The 15,546-nt window shown below is 40.6% G+C and overlaps 2 protein-coding genes across 2 annotated transcripts; both read right to left on the bottom strand.

The window, feature by feature from the left end:
• Nucleotides 1–374: 374 nt before the first annotated feature.
• b3gnt2l (UDP-GlcNAc:betaGal beta-1,3-N-acetylglucosaminyltransferase 2, like) lies at nt 375–1,652 on the bottom strand (the record flags this gene model as incomplete). Its single annotated transcript, XM_083913573.1, has 1 exon — nt 375–1,652. One exon carries the CDS (start codon nt 1,650–1,652, stop codon nt 375–377), a length of 1,278 nt encoding a protein of 425 aa, XP_083769699.1.
• A 5,624-nt stretch (nt 1,653–7,276) lies between these two features.
• napab (N-ethylmaleimide-sensitive factor attachment protein, alpha b) lies at nt 7,277–14,532 on the bottom strand. The gene is made up of 11 exons (XM_083914250.1): nt 14,324–14,532; nt 12,660–12,739; nt 12,450–12,566; nt 11,538–11,584; nt 11,348–11,425; nt 11,145–11,200; nt 10,803–10,887; nt 10,605–10,709; nt 10,451–10,519; nt 9,799–9,849; nt 7,277–8,819 (listed from the first exon to the last, which is right to left on the bottom strand). The coding sequence occupies exons 1-11, from the start codon at nt 14,419–14,421 to the stop codon at nt 8,718–8,720; spliced, it is 888 nt and encodes a 295-aa protein (XP_083770376.1). The 5' UTR covers nt 14,422–14,532; the 3' UTR covers nt 7,277–8,717.
• Nucleotides 14,533–15,546: the final 1,014 nt, after the last annotated feature.

Genomic DNA, 15,546 nt, shown 5'->3' with positions numbered 1-15,546 from the left:
AGGCGGGGTCCACCCTGGACAGGACGCCAGTCTATCACAGGGCACATAGATACAGACGGAGACAGACAACCATTCACACTCACATTCACAATTAACCTAACACCTGCATGTCTTTGGACTGTGGGAGGAAACCGGAGAACATGGAGAGAACATGCAAACTCCAAACAGAAGGGCCCCATCTCGGACTCGAACCAAGAACCCTCTTGCTGTGAAACCACAGTGCTAACCATCACACCACCAGTGAAACATCTTGACCCTCAAAACAGGACAGTCAACGATGGTGGTAATTTAACCATGGCTTCAGCATGTTGCTTCAGTCAGTGTTTCCCCTGTGTGTTTTGTAAAGCGCTGCATCTTTTTCTCACCACTCCTGTTCAACAAGTCAACAAGGGGCTGTGAATGCCCCTCCACAGCTTCTTCGTCTGCTGTGGGGAGCGCTGGTGAATTAGAATGAGACGTTTATGTACACACAGATTGCCACGATCCTGCTCCTTGACGTCAAATGTCTGAAAGCCCACGTTTGACTCCGGAGAGACCCCCACAGCCTGAAGGCACATCCCAACGTAGACGTCGTCGATGGGGAAGAATGGAAAGACGTGTGAAACTGAATGTAAGGGTTGCAGCAATGCTCCAGAGATAAGAAAACCACCTCCACCAGCATAAGCAGGGTATGGGCCATCGTAGAAGCTCAGAGGAATGTAGTATTTGCTTCTAGGGTCCCTGAGGGGACTTGCTGTGCGTATGACATCTCCAACATACAAACGAGAGGTCTTTGAAGGCTCCAGAGACAGCAGGTAGCTGAGTAACGCTGGTGTGTTGACAAATACATCATCGTCCCCGCTAAAGACGAAGGAGGCATTAGGACAGTATTTCAGTGACCACTGGAGGAACGTGTTCATTTTGAGTGACAAGTTCAAGAGGGATTCATGGAAGTCCCACTGCAGGAGGTCCTCAAAGTGTCTCGCTTCAAATGACAGAAGTTGGCTGAGGTCAGGGTCACCCAGAGGGGAGCTACCCAGGAGGAACACGGTGCGCACCCTCAGTCCACTCTGATACATCAGTTCTCGCCCCCAGGTCTCTCGCACCGCCTGTCTTCGCTCAAAGTTTCCAGGAATTGACTTGACAGCAAAAAGTAGGAATGTCTGGTTGTCTTCCTTCCCTTCACTAGAGGCGCACTTGTTGGGTTGATTGAACAGGACCGGAGGAGACCTGCAGTTCATGCCCTGCAAGAAGTCCTGGAATAAGACAGGGTAGGAGGTGAAGTCATGCACATTGGTTTGCAGAAGCTCTTGATTTGTCTCCCTGCAGCGAGACCAATCAGAGTCGTGTCTAAAATGACTTTCTTCCTCGCCCAGATCTCTGAGGGCCGAGTACAGCAGGCGGTTCCAGTACGCTCCATTTTGAGGTATGGCCTGCCTGAGGCCATCAGAAACAGACACATGGTGAACATTGGGGTGAGGTGTGGTGAAGCTCTGCTGCTTGGGGGGTTGTGTTTTCACATCACTGTCGTGGACCTGGAGGCCAGGAGGCTTCAGGGGTTCGTCTGGTCCGGCCCTGTGACTGTAGGCCGTCTCTAGGTGCAGGGTCGAATAGAAGATGAGAAATAAAGCGACAAGGAGAACCAAGGCACTGAAGGTTTTTATACGTCTCATTGGCACGGGGTGAGTAAAACAAGCGTGGTGTGTTGTTCCTAGAAATGGATCATCTTTCAGGGGTGATGGTCTCGGGACCAAGTGCGTTATTGTCTTCAGGTTACATAGGCTCTCCCAGGAGGTGGCACGCTGCATGTACCTGCCGACAGAAAACAGTCTTGAATTTCAATAGGAATTAAAATTAAGTTTCAATAAGTGGTTCATGCAAATTGTGAATTATACTGCCATGTTTTGTCTAAAATGACCAAGCATTGGTTACAAGGTCAATATGCAACAAAGTGAAGTTTTCCCCCTGAACCCCACCGCTTCAAGAGAGTAACATGCCATTTTAAATACGTGGGGATCACTGTCTCTCACTCTTTTCAGCTATTATATAAACTTAATTTCTCTTCTCTCATTGACAAATGCAGAAAAGATTTGGAGCGTTGGCGCATGTTACCATTATCACTGGCTGGGCGTATTAACTTGCTTAAAATGAATATAATTCCTAAATTCATATCTCTTTTCCAGAATATCCCTGTATTCATTTCCAAAAAGAAGTTAAGTTCTCTTCATAGGATATTTTCTAATTTCATCTAAGACGGAAGGCAGCCTCGGATTGGTAAACCCTTTTTACAAAGACCCAAAACATCAGAGGGATGTCCATGCCCAACCTCTTTTACTATTACTAGGCTAGCAATAGTCAGAAAGTTATCAGACAGGTCCGAAGCAATCCTCCTGAGCAAGCACCATATTGGGTAAAGATAGAAGCACAAAAAGCCTCCTTAATGGCACCCATTGCTTCAAACCATCCCTTTACACCAGCCCAGTTGGATCTGTCTTTTGGCGCATGGCACAGAAATGGAATACAAGTTGTTAAAGATTGAAGGGATATTTGTATCATTGGCTCAGCTGGCAGGGAAATTTGTTTTACCTCTGTCGCATCACTTCAGCAGTGTCAAATCCCCTTACCTGGCTTGTCCAGTAGGGGTCCTTCGGGGATCCATACCTGGACCTATTTTGTTTTCATTTTAAATGAATGATTTCTCTTTCTCTCAAATATTTGAGTCGTTTTTTTCGCAGCGATGAAAATCACTGCATCATCCGCATACAACTGTGCATTTACCCTCTTACATACATCAGAGAAATCGTTCATTTAAAATGAAAACAAAATAGGTCCAAGTATGGATCCCTGGGGGACCCCAACTGGACAAGCCAGGTAAGGGGATTTGACTCATGGCTCATGTCGAAGACTGGCTCACTGATTCATGCCTTTCTTTAAATGATAAAAAGTGTCTGTGTGTGTTTTCGCTAAATGGCTGTTAAATATTGATCATTCTGGTGTGTTTCTGGGAGGGGAGGAGCTCACTTTGGTGAACGAGTTCAGATACTTGGGAGTTATTCTGGACTCTCATTCAGGAAACACACCAAAAAAGTGTCTAACTGTCAAATACAGCCTGGCAAATTTCAAACAGATCATGAATTCATCAAGCAACAGTGCAGCTTTGATGTTTTTAAATCGTATGATCTTCTCACATATTTACTAGTGCATAACGAGTTGGTCACTGGCATGTACGACAGCACTCAAACCTATAGACTCTCTCTACAAAAAAACCTAAAGACTCTGGATGAAAAAAACCTTCTCCTACCATATCCTCAAGACTCTTAAAAAACATAATTTTTTAAGGTTCCATCATTGTAAAACTTTTAGATTTGCTTGTTTTGTGCATAAAGGTCTTCATGGTCTTGCTCCACCACCACTAAATGAATTCATAAGGAAAAAGACTCTGGGAGGAACTAAGCACCGGGCTTGTGACAGAGGAGACTAATCCCCCACAGGCGCACCGCGTTTGGGAGGAATGTGTTATCTGTTGTAGGGGGGACATTTGGAACAGTCTTCCCTCCAAAATAAGGGAACGCCCCACTTATTCTTCTTTTAAAGGACAACTAAAACAATGGCCCAAGTCAAATCAAAAGTGCGACCTCTAACTGGACTTGAACTACTTCAACATTACTTTTTATCCCATTGTTAAATCCTGTCTGGCTCTGGTGTCCTTCTGAGTATATAATGTATTACCCTGTGTGTCCTCTATTTGTATTATATCTATTTATTTGCTGTCTCTTCTTTTTTTTTATATATATATATATATATATTCTTTTATTTTACTTATTAGGGACTACGGATGCAAATTAGCAGCTCTGCTATAATCCGGTATGTTTACAGAGATATGTAAATATCTATGTTCATTAATGTGCACTGTCCCTATCTTAAAAATAAAGCATCTATCTATCTATTTTCAGATTAGGGACTTTGCCCGAAAGAGTAACCATCCTTTCCCTAAACTACCTCCACACCCCTAGATACTCATCTAACAACTAAGACGAGTCATAAGGGCGCCATCACAAGGATATATAATACACTAGCTAACATAAATCCTCAGCCCAAATATTAGGACTCTCTGGGAGGAGCATCTTGGCACACCTCTCCCCGATGATGTGTGGGAGTCAGTTCTAAAGCAAGTACACTCATCTTCCTCTTGTAGTAGATATGGCCCTATACTATTTAACTTTGTTCACCGTGTTCACTTAACAAAGGCCAAACTGGTTAGGATTTACCCCAGCACTGACCCTACCCTGACCAAATATGCACCGGCAACCTTAATACACATGTTTTGGTCGTGTTCCACTCTTCGCAATATTTCATTCCTTGAGTAAGGTTTTTAGTACGGTTATTGATCCACATCCTTTAATAGCTTTATTTGGTGTAAGACCCGGGGACTGTCTCTGGCCATTAAAGATGTACAATGTGGTGGCTTTCACCACTTGACTTGCCCATCACCAAATAATGTTAAATTGGAAGAGCTCCAAACCCCCCTCCCATGCCAGATGGATCAGGGACATACACCTTAAGTTGGAAAAGATGTCGTGTTTAACAAGGTCTGGATGCCTTTTCTGACTTATTTTGAGAACATGACTGATATGACAAACTGGATATCTTTGCGGATGTAGGTGAAAACAGGTAACTTAAACTTTGTCTTTTTTATTTCATTGAATTTATTTTAGCAGTCTTTAGCTGCCACTTTCTTTTCTTCCTTATCGCACTGGGACAATGGGGTGGGTGTGTGGGGAAGGAGAGTGTGTATATTTACTGAATCTAGGATTTGTATGTGTGTAATTACAAATGCCAATAAACAGACTTTTCAAAAAGTAATAAAAAGATCAAGCATGAACAGGAGAAGACCTTTGTACTCTGAGGTGTTGCAATGTCCTGCAGTATCTGCTCAGTGTCACATGGCCGATGGAGTAGTCTTTGTCGGCTGACCTCACCCCGCCTCACCTCTTCTGATGCAGCTTTAAGAATGTGTTTTTAAACCCAACAGATCACCAATTTCTCAGCCGCCCGTGGGCTTTCCTCTGGAATAATAGCAGTATTCTTATAAGAAACAAATCCATGTTCTTGCTAAAATGGTTTGAAAGAGGAATCATCCATAACATTTGATCTTTTTGATAATGCTGGTAATGTTTTATCTTGAACGTTTTATGTCTGTACACAGTTTTCCTGTTCCCTCCGGAGAATTTATATCTGTAACGTGTGCTATTCCAATAGAGTTTCTTATAAAAACCACTTGAGTTACAGTGAATATAAAACAAGTCACCCTGTACTGATGCTGAGTGGGATTGAACTAACACATAGATAGTGTAATAATAAACATATACGCCAGTGTTTTCAGAGGATGAATAGAGTTGTGCCAAGAGGAAAGTTTTACTGGAGGTCCTTGATAGAGGATATAAACTGGAGAAGAGCTTGGCTTCTACCCCAAAAATATTGCATATCTAACAAGGCTAAAGAAGTTCATTTTAAAATAGGGCATAATATATACCCAGTTAGTAGTATCATTGCTAAGTTTATAGGTATTTACAGGTCAAATGAATACAGAAACAATGTCCCATCTGTCTTTTTATCGTGATATATCTAAGAAGTTTTGGAGTGATGTTGAATCTCGTTTTTTTGATGCCGCTAACCCTGTCTACTCTCTTACCCTAAATATGTTATCTGCTACTATGTTAACCCAGAAGATAATAGTCTTGAACACCTGATGAACTTTGTTATCCTTTACGCAAAATTCTTCATTCACAAACAAAAATTTGAAAAAGTCACGACCTAAATTTGCTCCTTTTGTCCTGGAACTGAGCTCTTTGCTTAAATCTCTGATAACACAAAAGTAATACCTTACTGAGTCATTACGAAAAGGTTTTTCCCTGAAGCCCCTGTTTATCTATTTTCTAATTATGCATTTTAGTTAGCATTATTATATTTATTTGTTTTTTGGTACTCTATCTTTAATCTATTTATGAATTATGTCACCAGTGTGCTGTTTATTGTACTGTATACCTTGTGTTTAAATTGTTCAATTAAAAAAAAAGCTTTAAGACACATCCCATTCGTCTCCACATGCTGAGAAAAAGGAGTAGGGTAGACATGCTGTGTGTTGTGATTGTAGGGATGGTTGTGACACTTTTTTAAGGTGTTACAATCCCCCCAACCCAGCTCTGCACCCATGCTTTTGATTGTTTCTGACACTGTTAAAATGTAAACTCTAGCAATATTAAAACTGCTAGAATGTGACTCATAGACACAACAATGCCTCTTACGTAGGGGACAAAAGCTGCTCTAACACAGCCACAAATTGGAGTGAGAATAAAAAACTGAAAGGCGTAAGTATAGTAACAGAATATCAGGGATTTTGAGAATAAAGTTATAATAAATTGCTTTGCATTTATATTTTAAATGTGTACCTTTGTTTCTTTACACAGATAATGACATTTCCACCATACATTGGTTCATAAAATTCCACCCAATTGCAGGAAATGAAGTGTTTGCCGCTCAAAACCTTCTGGAGGAGACTTTGTTACCTAAAAAAAAAAATAGTGTTTTGGCTGTAAAACGTGCAAACTTCTTCACACACACATGCAACTTCACATGCATGCTTACTGAGGGGGTAGCTTTACATGAACGGAATCACAAAAACTCTCATTAAATGGGTTATGGGTGAAAGTGATGCAGTTCTAACCATCCCTTCGTCCCAACCATCTCCGATCTCCGCCCTTAGTTACGGTTAAAGTCCTGGTGCGGCGCAACACACTCTTCTCCCAAGTGTCTAATTAAGAGCTCACTGGCAGTTAAGTCCTGAGAGGGTTACACAGCATCCCGCAAATAAACAACGCACCAGCAGAACAACACAATCTGATCATATTATACTGTATCTTTGCAAAGTAAGAGGTCCTTAAAATGCACACTTTCATATCTGTAGGGCTCCATTCAAATGAAATAAACCTGCCTAAACTTTACAACCAAGCACACTGTCCTTCTGTAAAATACTCACTAAACCCGAGATGAACGTCCGCCGAGCAGGAGCTGGAGCGACTGCATGAATCCGTGCAACAGGTGTCCGGACCGCATCATTGGCTCACTGACCGCATCCTTTCCTCTAATGTAAATGTTGCAGCGATGCGGGTTGAAGCGGATCTGTACATGAGCTCAGGTGATCACAGAAGAGAAGGCAGGTGGAGGCCACGCCCAGGAAGCTGTACGCCGTTTATTCGTACATTTCATCATCATCATCATCATCACGGGTGTACAAATCATTTCAGACCAGTTGTCCCTTGACAAAATCACCAGGGAAGGACATGGGCACAGTGTTCAGATCAGTAAAGCTCCTTTTGTCTTGCATCTCGTGCAGGCCTTTTTAGAGCCTGGTTAGTCACGACAGAAGTGATTATTATTATTATTATTGTTTTATATCAGACAATCACAAAACAGCAGACACACTTGAGAAATAACTCCTATACAGTGGGAAACGGCTGCTCTAGTTTTCTAATCTTTACCAAACCATGCAAATGTTTGTGAAATAAAAAACACTTTAAATGACAAAACAAATCAGAAAAATGAGATTGTTTACGCTTCTAAAAGCATGCATTTCTTTTTCATCAAATCTAGCTGTTGACGTCCTGAGAACTTCGCAGTATAAGGCAAAGTGGCGTTCTGCCTGGAATCAGCTCACAAACTCTTGGCTGCTCTGCTCGAAGAGGAGCTCTGCAGCAGAGATGAAGTGCTGTTTAATTAGAGGTGCCCTGATGTGACCGACAGTATACTCCAGCACCCAATAGAACCAAAAACCTGTGTGTGTGTGTGTGTGTTCGACTGATATGGATTTTTTTTTTTAGGGCCGATGCCGATTTTTTGATACGGACTGCCGATTTCCTTGAGCCGATATTTGGAGCCGATACTATTTTTGCTCCTTCAATTCTCATCATAAAAATCACACAATGATGATAACAAATGTTACGAGTCTCAATTTTTAAAAAAAGGAACGTTTATTGAACTTAGAAAAGGAGTCTCCAGCAACACGGAGCTGCTAGTGGACGCCTGTCTGTTAAATAACGATGGGAAAAAACTATCGGCTAAAGCAGCAGCCCGCATCGGCCGATACGATGCACCTAAAAAACGCAAATATCGTGCGAGAATATCGGTTGACCGATGTCTCGGTCTAACCCTAGTGTGTGTGTGTGTGTGTGTGCTTTAAGTCTATATCAACATTTTGGTCAGTTCTGTTTATTCTAAAGCACACTCTGGAAAACATATCTCGTAGATCAAAGTTAGTAAATTGGCATCCTCTCATCCATTGCGTAACAATAAAAATAAAATAAAACCTTTATTATACAAGTATGCTGGTATGAGTATTTGGTATTGCAGCCCATTATGAATCTTTGAACTAATAATGGGCCAACACCTGGATCATAACAATATACAACTGTGTGCGGTGTGCACACGGGGAAAAAAGTGTTCATGCCTATAAAGACCATGATTTAAGATATTTAAGAGTAAAAAGGCAAGAACAAATACTGCAGAGGATGGGAAAGACACACAGTATCTGTAAATGGGAGTATAATAAGGGGCAAATGGTTAAACAATGGAGATTGCTGCTAGAATGGTAGTGAGAGGCTCAAGGCAAAGAGGGGGATGCAGGTCGGTCGTTGGGGGCTTGAGCCCACGGGTCGGTGAGGGTGGGAGTGGAGGGGGTGGAGTCAGCGGAGGTCGCTCTCATCGTCCTGTATGGTTTTCTTGATGCGGAGAAGCATGGTGGTGAGCCACTGGTCCAACCTTGAAATGGTGTCAAATTCCTTCACCTGTGAATCACCAAATATAATTATTTTTATACCATCTCTTACTTATAGTATTATTAAATGCTGCTGCTGTTGTATTATCATTATTATTATTTTGATTACTACAGCTGTCAAACAACTAAAATAATGAATCTTATTCATCTTGTGATTAATTAATCAAAATTCATTTCAAATATTCATATTTACACTACATCATATAATTATAAATGATCATCATCATCCTCATCATTATTAATTTTAATGGTAGTAATAACAGTATATAGTATGGAATAGAAGTAATGTAATATTTAGATTCATAATTACTACTAGGGCTTTGAACATTACAAAAATAATCAAATAAAACAATAAGAATTATTTTGTGATTTATTAATCTAAATAAATCACACATATTCATATCATATAATTAGAATATATTACATGCACCTTGACCTATACAATGTCAATGTTACGTGGTCTTACTACATTATGTGTAAAATTATATCACAAATAACACTAAGTATCATTATATGTATTCTGGTGTGCACAGTACCACATCATAGATTCTATTTTTACTTGGATTCCTATTCTAGTTGTTTGTACCTCTTATTATTTGTCTTTTTTCCTTATTTATCTGTACTTTATTCTGTCTTTGTGCTGCTGCAACAACTACATTTCCCATCTGGGGCTCAATAAAGACTTCTCTTACCTCAAATGAATAGGTCAAAACCATGTTTGGACATTCGGTTTATTACATAGAGTAACACAACCACACACCTGCTTGTTGACTTGAACGGTTTGTGTCAAGAAACTGATTTTAATCTCCCTCAGGTTCGAGAAAGACCCATTCTGACTCTCACATTTTACTGGTGCCCTGACATTTCACTCACAGGTTGTATTCACACTGTAGGGCTATGAAGCGTGTATATGCTCTGGTGTCACTACAGTAATTTTAAACTTACTGCTGCAGAAACTTTATTCTGCTGAAAGAAAAGGGTGCACTCACCGAGTCGGTATAGGCCTCCATGTTCTGTTCTTCATAGGCATCTAGAAGTTTCTGGTTAGACAAAAAAAATAACGCCGTACGTCAGAAAGGCAGCCCATAAACAGAAATACAACAGAGATGCCAAAACACCATGTTACAGTACACTGGCTGCAGGCCTGTGAGCACTGCAAAATACAGGATTACTTCTACTGCGGTGAAACCCCTGCATGGTTTTCTTACTCCAACTGTACTAAGCTGATTTAAATGTTCTGCCCCGTCTGCCTGGAACCATGTGCAGAAGGACTTGAAGTTTACACACCTCGTAACTCTGGGGGAGTTCAAGACAATTCTAAAAGACAGGGAATTGAGCTCAATCGGCTCTTGTCATTGCACGTTGTAATCTTGTAATCCCACTTTCTCTTTTGTAATTTTAATTTATTTGTGTTTCGTGTGTAACCGTGCTTCTGAGCTGCCGTCTTGGCGAGGTCACTCTTGGAAAAGAGGTTTTTAATCTCAATGAGTTTGTTTTTTTACCTGGTTAAATAAAGGATATTGAAATGTGTTACACGATGCTGGGGGTGGGGGGTTGGAAAATGTCCTAAAATGTTTCTAGGACCATTTTGCATGAGGCTAATTACAATCCAACTCATACCTAAATAATACCAAAGCCTACCTTCACCAGCTTGCATTCTCGAGAGTCTGAAAAGGCCGGGAACATCTCTTCGTACTTCTGCACAGCAAGCTAGGTGACAAGAGGATGAATGTTAGGACGGTGGCTCGGGTTGCACTTGTTGTCCATGAACACAAGTTCAAGTGTTTTGGCTTACTTTTGCATTCAGCATGTCTACGCAGAAGTGACAGAGCGCTGCCTTGAAGAAGTGATCCTTGGCGCTGTATTTCAGGAGTGTGCTGTCCATCGCGTGGGTTCCAACCTAAAAATCACAAAAGCACAATTCACGTTTGTTTTGTTACAACGAGGGACTGAAGAAGGTGGAGATCGAGGCTGCAGGGGAGCATCATCTCACCTGTTCATAGATCTCAATCGCTTTGGGGTACTGCTCCAGCTGAGCTGCGTAGGTTGCTACTTTCAGAAGGCACTTGTTTGCTGAACTGAAAAGGGGAAATCGAGACGTTTCTCAGTCCACATGTATTAACAGACATCAAGGGTCAGAGATGTTGGGACAATGTTGTTTGACAGGAGCAAAGAATGCCCTGAAACAGCTTGGGATTCAGAGGGTCAACTGCCCAAACATAGAACAAAGATGTAAAATGCAAAGAAATTGAATTCATTAGAAACACGCAGACATATAAAACATCACACCTTAAAAGCATCAAGAGAAAAAAAACTGCGTATCTAAAGTAGTCACCTGGTGGATTCTTCCCCTTTGTAATAATCTGCTGCCTGTTCATAATGAGCGATGGCCTGGAACGGAAATTGGACAAAATTGGACAGAGCTTTCCCCAGGAGATTATTTGACAGTTTAGAAAACTACAGACATTATTAGCACTTCAATTAGAAACAAAAACATGCCCTGGAATGAATATGTTTAGTCATAAACAGATATCTGACCTTGTCGATGTCCACCATCTCTGTCTCATATATTTCAGCAATGGTGATGTGATGTTTGGCTGCAATGGTGAAGCGCCCCTGAAACACACAAAGACACCAGAGTAGAGATCAACAGGGGGAGTTACATGTTACATGAGTAAATGTTTTCAGATTTGATCATAATAAATGGGTTCCCTGTTGGTACACTCACCATATCAGTGTATATCTCAATAGCTCGGTTTAGGCAGTTTATGGCCTCTGTTGAAAAAAATGATCATGTTTAGACACATGACAAAAAACCTCTTCTCATCTTCAATCGCTTATCCAGGGTCGGGTCGCGGGGGCAGCAGCTTTAGCAGGGGACCCCAAACTTCCCTTTCCCGGGCCACATTAACCAGCTCTAACTGGGGGATCCCGAGGCGTTCCCAGGCCAGTGTGGAAATATAATCTCTCCACCTGGTCCTAGGTCTTCCCCGAGGCCTCCTCCCAGCTGGACGTGCCTGGAACACCTCCCTAGGGAGGCGCCCATAAAACCTGTCACTGCAATAATGCGATGAATTCACACGGGGATGGGACATATGCCCGAAATCTTCTACCCCATACAGGTCGTTTCATATCTTGAGAACAATATAGATCTCAAAATAGCATTTTATCACGTTTTCTGTTAATCAATAAATAGTCGACCGTTTTTCCTCAATGCTATAAAAAAATATATAGAAAAATATATGCAATAGACATTTTTTTATATAATTTTGACAATATACATGGTCATATCACCCGGCCCTAAATTGAAATCAAGAAAAAGACAAAAGAATAATTTTCAGGATCAACAAAAGGAGTTGCAAGTTCAAGGCAAGCGTCCATTTAACAATGTTACAGTGCCTCAAAGATGGTGATTATAGTTTATTTTCTTTATTCTGATGCAGACCATTGATTTGTCCACATTTCCATTTTCTAACTGCACAGTTAAAGCTCTTTGTCTTGAAGATCTAATTGACGTCAGATGACGCTGACTCTATAGACATAGTCCACTGGAACTGGGGCAGCAGCTTGTAAAACGCAGACTACAGATGAGCTTCGGCACTCATGTACTCCCGGGGGTGGTGATGAGTGTGATGGTTACCTTGTGGATCTGCTTTTTTGAAGGCATTTCCCGCATCTATGAAGTTAGTCGCTGCATCGTGTTTGCTCTGCATCTGGAGGTGAAGGCGAGCAGCTTGGGAGAATGCGTTTCCTGCAGCTGAAGAGAAAATGTTGCAGGGTTGAAGATCTAACCGAGGGAAAAGGCTATCACTTCACATTTTCGTTCGACCTGAAATAATTGTTTTCTTACCACACCAATTTTTGGCCATTTTGAACATGTTGGCTGCCCTCACGTACATGTCACAGGCCTCTTCCATCTTGGAGGAACCCCTGAGAAACAACACACGTGCTCAGTTAAACAAGATTCTGACAGTGACAATATCAAGTACCATAGAGTTCATGACTAGATACTGATAATGTAAAGATATTTGGGGTATGACCGGGAGAGATATTCACTGTTCACTTGCTAAAAAACAGTCAAACGGACTTCAGAAAGTTGATCACCCCATTGTTTTTCAAAATTAAGTTGTCCCAATTTATAATTCTGCTCGAATATTCATCAAAACAAAAATAAAACTGGCTACTTGAGTTATTGTTTCACATGTGTGAAGAGTTAATGCACGACAGTGAAACATCATTAAATATATATTAGATATGTGAGGTTACATTCATTGGCCATATTGGGCGAAATATATTGATAACAGATAAGTATTATCAATAGCATGAGAATGATTTAAATCATATTATTACCCAACACTTGCATCTTCAAACTTTACCACTCAGACACAAACTACCACTGCATTTAATACTCATATGGATGTTTACATAATATACATTTATTATATACCATGCTGTACCATATTACATTTGAGTTCCTGTTATACTGCTGTACTATACTATCATTTTATACATTTTTACATAAACTTACGATATTAAACTATCATTACTGCATTGTATCTTATACTTTATCATACATTCTATACTATAACCATCATATTAACCGTATGCTAATATGTTATACCGTCTTACTTCATGTCATTACATATGTCTATATTGTTGCTATTATGTTGCTTTATTGACACTGTGGACCTTTTGCACATTTCTGCTCTGCTCTTACATTTTAAATCAGATGTATTCAAGTATTTATTTCATATTTTTATGTAATTATCTCTTTCATCTTTATGGCAATTGTTTTTGCAGGACTTGCTTTTATTGTTAATTTCATTTGCCCTGACTTTGTTTATGTCATGCACCAAAGCAATTCTGATATAAACAAAGACATCACTAAGTATCATTATAGACAGTATTATTCTGGTGAACACGGTGTAGATACTACACCTGCTGCCTTTTTCTTGACTTATCTCCATCTCTGTGTGTCTGCAGCAGCTGAATTCCCCCTCTGAAGAGGAATAAAGGCTTACCTTATCTCATCTTATCTAACTCTGGGCATGCATGTACAGGAACTTCTGCTATTAAAAACGATTATGAAGGAAGTGCAAGATGGCCCCACTAGATGGCGCTATGGCAGCAAAACTCCAGCTAATGGCCTTACGTTCAGCGTGAATTACTTGAATTTTTACTCGAATCGTTTTGATCACAACCCCATCGGAACCTGACACAATAAAGACAATGCAACACTTGGTGTTGAGGAGCTGAGTGAGCCTCGTCCACTGCTGCAAACGGCTTTGTGTTAAACTCGGTTAATGTCGGTGTAGCAGGGATCTGACTCTACATGTAGCTCACAGCTAAACTGACCTCACTCGCATAACACCAACCACAACTTGGAGTTAAATACATAGTGGTGTCGATATCGTGTCGTCCTGATCAGGTGGTAACTGGTCAGATATCCATCTTCCGCTGAGTTGGCCTTTAGCTTTGACAACAGTAGCTCCACAGCAGCTGACTGACACTCACCCAAACATCGCTCCGAAAAACGACGTGGAGGACTTCATTTTCTTCTCAGCCTCGGCCACTAACGCCGTGGCTTCCTTTTCTTTGCCGCTGTTGTCCATTTTTCGCGTCGCTGCTCTGAGTTTGGGTGAAGAATGAGGAAATGTGTGCCAGTTGCGAAAGTCAACAAACTCGCTAAATGGTGCTAACAGCAGCGGGTTCGCTTTGCCTTGTCACGTCACCTGCCGCAAAGTAACCGTCACCCGTGTCATGTGACGCGGGAGCTGCTGCGTTCAGGCGCGCCTCGTAAACTCCAACCTCCAGCTCCCCACTGTTTTGCTTAGACATAAGACTTCTCGTAGCAAACACGGTTGAAATAATCGCTTCGATATTAATTGATAATTGATTTGGACTCACTACACTATAAGAAATATGTTGTCAGCCATACGTTTAGTGAATTCTATTTTAAAATTATACATTGAATCTATCCAATAAACCACTTTCCAATTCTACGTTTATTTTATGAATGCATATGTAAATGTTATTGCTGTTGGAAATTCTTTATTAAAGGAAAACTAATGTCTTTTTTTTAAATCATCTCATTTTATATGGTACTCTTTTTTTCTATAAATGCAAATGGTCTGAAAGGAAACCCAATATTGTCCAGTTCATGGCATGCATGAAATGAAACTGTACTTTGAAACACCAAAGGCTTTAAAGGACTGGAAACCCCCACGAATAAGGTATTCTGCAATGCCTTGAAACCATAATTTGAATAGGTATGTAGGCCGACCACTTTTTCTCTTCTTTCTAAGTGTATTCCTCATGTTTTTGTATAATTGTATGCTCACCAAATAAAACAAGCTTGGAAGAACGTCCCTCTTCCCCAAACTCTTATATCCACCACACATCTCCCCACTCATAATTAGCAGTGGTGAAAGAACTACTGAGATATTTGAGTTATGCAGTAGTAGTTAAGTAGAAGTACCAATACCACAGTATAGAAATATTCTGGTACAAGTTAAAGTCACTTATTCAACATGTACCTATGTGAAAGTACAGAGCCTCAAAGTACTCATTATGCAAAATGTCCAATTTTAGGATAGTGTGAATTAATTAGTGATACATATATAAATAACATAAATCTTAATTTGTTGATTATACTTTTGTGCTATTAATATGAAGCTATTAGTAAATTACAACATAACTAAAGCTGTCAGATGGAGTAAAAAGTACAATATTTCCCT

The sequence above is a fragment of the Echiichthys vipera genome (assembly GCF_963691815.1).
Source record: "Echiichthys vipera genome assembly, chromosome: 5".
NCBI classification, from domain to species: domain Eukaryota; kingdom Metazoa; phylum Chordata; class Actinopteri; order Perciformes; family Trachinidae; genus Echiichthys; species Echiichthys vipera.
This window is presented reverse-complemented; position numbering and strand designations above follow the sequence as displayed.